The sequence below is a fragment of the Notothenia coriiceps genome, unplaced genomic scaffold (assembly GCF_000735185.1).
Source record: "Notothenia coriiceps isolate Sejong01 unplaced genomic scaffold, NC01 NC01_scaffold00030925, whole genome shotgun sequence".
Lineage (NCBI taxonomy): Eukaryota > Metazoa > Chordata > Actinopteri > Perciformes > Nototheniidae > Notothenia > Notothenia coriiceps.
In genome coordinates, this window is record NW_011363626.1 from 1538 (window position 1) to 4807 (window position 3270).

Sequence of the window (3270 nt, forward strand, 5' to 3'; positions counted from 1 at the left end):
GTGGAGAACGCTCTGTCCCCCCTGGTCTGGTACTGGTTGTTGTCGTACTTAATAGATTTATTAGCTATTTCATTATTTTCAACATTATATTTTTGACGATTATAGTATACGGTTTGTTGATATTTTGTCATTTCAGGATTACCATTTCATGTTGCCTACCGCTACCAAGGACATTACATTTCAGCTGGACATTGTTTTTGTTTTTTTCTCACTGGACCTTTTCCCATTCCTTGAAGAGCACCTGATTGTTGACTTGAACATCACTAAGACAGAGTTTAAATACTGACCAGTGCAGTGGATTGGAAATCTATACCACACTTTATTGCACATCAGACAGGACACACAGTCACACAATTATTGAACACTGTTGGAACATTTTAAAGTTGTTCAAACCATAGGCATAATTTATTCTAGGGACACTGGGGACATGTCCCCACCACTTTAGGAATGGCCAATTTTGTCCCCACCACTGTGCGTTAGCATCATTTGTTAGAAATGTTCTGAAAATAGTTCTCAAAAAGAATTGTACTCTTTGAGAAAGCTTTATTTGTACAAGAGAACATGTACAATCTGGAGGACTGTTCTCTCTTTCTGGGTGTGTTTCTGGGAACCCAAGTGGTGCAGTTTGGACCTGCGACATGTTTAATATCAGTAATAATTGAATAGAGAATAGTATCGTTGCAATCGTTGCTCCGCTTTGCCGCAGCCTAGTTACTGCACTAGTCGTAAAAGAAAGTATTGTAATCATAAGGGTGTATCTTCTTCTTATCGTGTCCACAAGGCAGTCAGTTACAGGGCTTGGTTAGATGTGGTTCAGCCACAGCTGAGGATAAGCTAAGGATGAGCTAAGCATAGCATAAGCTGAGCATAAGGGTGTATGTATTGTCTGCGGGGGGCTTAATGCAGTAGTGGGTTTTATTTCATCTTAAAAAAGTGTCCCCACCACTTTTTCTAACAAAGTGGAGAAAAAAGTGGTGGGGACACATGGCTAAAACAATTTTACACTGTTGGAACATCTTAAAGTTTACAGAAGCCTGGTCCTTTCTCTGTATTGAGTCTTTGTTTACTTTGAGTGAGGGGCCCGGCTCCAGCCGGCCCTCTCCCTAGTGTGCAGCCTAAAGTGTGTGTTGAGGTGCGCCGACTGGTTGAAGCATTTCCCGCAGACATGGCAGCGGAAGGGCTTCTCCCCGGTGTGGATGCGGTGGTGCCTCTTCAGCATGCTGACCGTGGTGAAGCTCTTGCGGCACACTGCGCAGCTGTACGGCTTCTCCTTGGTGTGCCAGCGCATGTGGACCTCCAGCTGGCAGGCAAAGCTGAAGCCCTTCCCGCACTCTTTACAGCTGTGCCACCTCTGGAGGCTCTGGCTGGAGAGAGAGGAGCGGGGCGGGGGCGGCTTCAGGGATCTGACATTCTTGATCTGCATTATGTGCATGCTCTGTTTTCCATTGGAGCGGAGTAACCCTCTCACCTGCTGCTCTGCTCTCTCAGTCCGGTGACTCTTTGATGCAGAAAGGCTCTGAGACACCCTGCAGTGGACAGTCCTGGGGGGGGTTAAGCTGTTGGCTGGCTGCTGTGTCCTGCTGTCCTCTTTCTCCCTCTCTGCCTTCATTTCCTGGGATGTTAGTGGAGGTGGGGGGACACTTTGTCTGCTACACACACTTTGGGTTGCTGGAGGATGTGTCCTCTGGAGAGGCTCCTCCTGACTACAATTCCCTCCCTCAGAGTCGCTTGCCTCTTGTGAACAACAATCCGTCTGAAAGTTTCCCAGGTTTGGTTCTTCTTTGATTTCGGGCAGAGGCTCCACACTGCTAATCCACTCAGACTCACAGGGCTGCTCATCGTCTGGGGGCTGCGCCGAGTGAGGTTCTGAAAGATTACAAAAATCACAGTCATGCTAGGGGTATTTGCATAAACATACTGCGGTGCTGTGACTTTTGAAGGGTTGCCCTGCTGAAGACGAAGTACAAGGTGCTCATACTTTATTCAGAATGCTCTAAGATGTACTGATTAGTAGTCAGAAATAAGAATAAGAAACGGGTCTATTTCCAAGAGGTTTACACAGATGAAGAATTTGCTTTGGTGTATATGGTGCATATATAAACACAGTCAAAGATAAATTGTAAGAAAAACGACCAAAGAAAAAAAACTATTCAAAATTATAATATTATAACGTGAAAATATTTACATGAATTAAAGCTATACCAAAAAACTACGTGCAGTATAATATGATCAAATACTCGGAATGTTTTTATTAAATATGTGCAGAATTGTTATGAAAAGTGGAAAGCTGTGCAAATATTAAAAGAGGTCGCTTTGTTTACAAATGTGCATGAAGGGTTGAGGAGGACTGAGAGTACTGAACACAAGATATTGTTGCATCGTGTGCACCTATGGAACGCATGTACAAATAATACATATAGATATAATCTCCATCTTTGTTCTGATCAGTTTGTGTAAGCTCTATTGTGGAATAAAAACACACACACCTTTTGCTATTGTTGTTTGTTTTCTGCCTCAGTTTTATTTATTTTTCAGTGTCAATGAAATACAAAGCATAAAATGTAGCTAATGTTTTACAAAGCCTAAGCGCCCCAGGGATAGCTCCAACCACTCGCACCACCTATGAGCGGAGCCCCGCAGAGAACACATCGAGGGAAGCCAAGGAGGTTTGACATGCCGGCTGACAGCGCTTCTCACCGGGCTGCAGGAGGAGCCTCTGCACGGCCACATTCAGGAGTCGCTTCAGCCGCTCGTTCTCCTCCCTGGAGCGCAGCAGCTCGCCCTGGTACTCCGCCACCGTGTTCTTAACGGCGCGGAAAATCTCCTCAGCGGCCGCGGTCAGCCTGTCGTTCAGAAACACGTTGAGCAGCTCCAGTTTGGTCATGTTTCTGACTGCTGCTCCACAGGCGGAACGTCCTTCTATTTACATCCGCTCACCCGGAAGTGTAGAGAGGACAAAAAATAAGCATCGCTGTCAGAGGTGAGAGGGAGAGGCTCCCCCTGCTGGAGACTACACACAGCTGCATACTGTCACACAGAAATTGTGCGAACCTCATACCTGTTTCCACAAGTCCAGACTCATCTCAAGTAGCTCATTGAACCTGGCTGTTCTTCATATCAGGTCTCTGGCAGGCAAGTCACTTATAATGAATGATTGTATTATCAACCACAGCCTTAACTTTATGTTTTTAACTGAAACCTGGCTAGATGACAACAACAGTGGAGCTGTTCTCATTGAAACAGCCCCTCCGAACTTCAGTTTCATGGGTG

The 3270-nt window shown here is 45.5% G+C and overlaps 1 protein-coding gene across 1 annotated transcript; it reads right to left on the reverse strand.

The window, feature by feature from the left end:
* Positions 1-757: 757 nt before the first annotated feature.
* On the reverse strand, positions 758-2933 carry LOC104959744 (zinc finger protein 420-like). Its single transcript, XM_010787638.1, has 2 exons — positions 2698-2933; positions 758-1866 (listed from the first exon to the last, which is right to left on the reverse strand). The coding sequence occupies exons 1-2, from the start codon at positions 2882-2884 to the stop codon at positions 1064-1066; spliced, it is 990 nt and encodes a 329-aa protein (XP_010785940.1). The 5' UTR covers positions 2885-2933; the 3' UTR covers positions 758-1063.
* Positions 2934-3270: the final 337 nt, after the last annotated feature.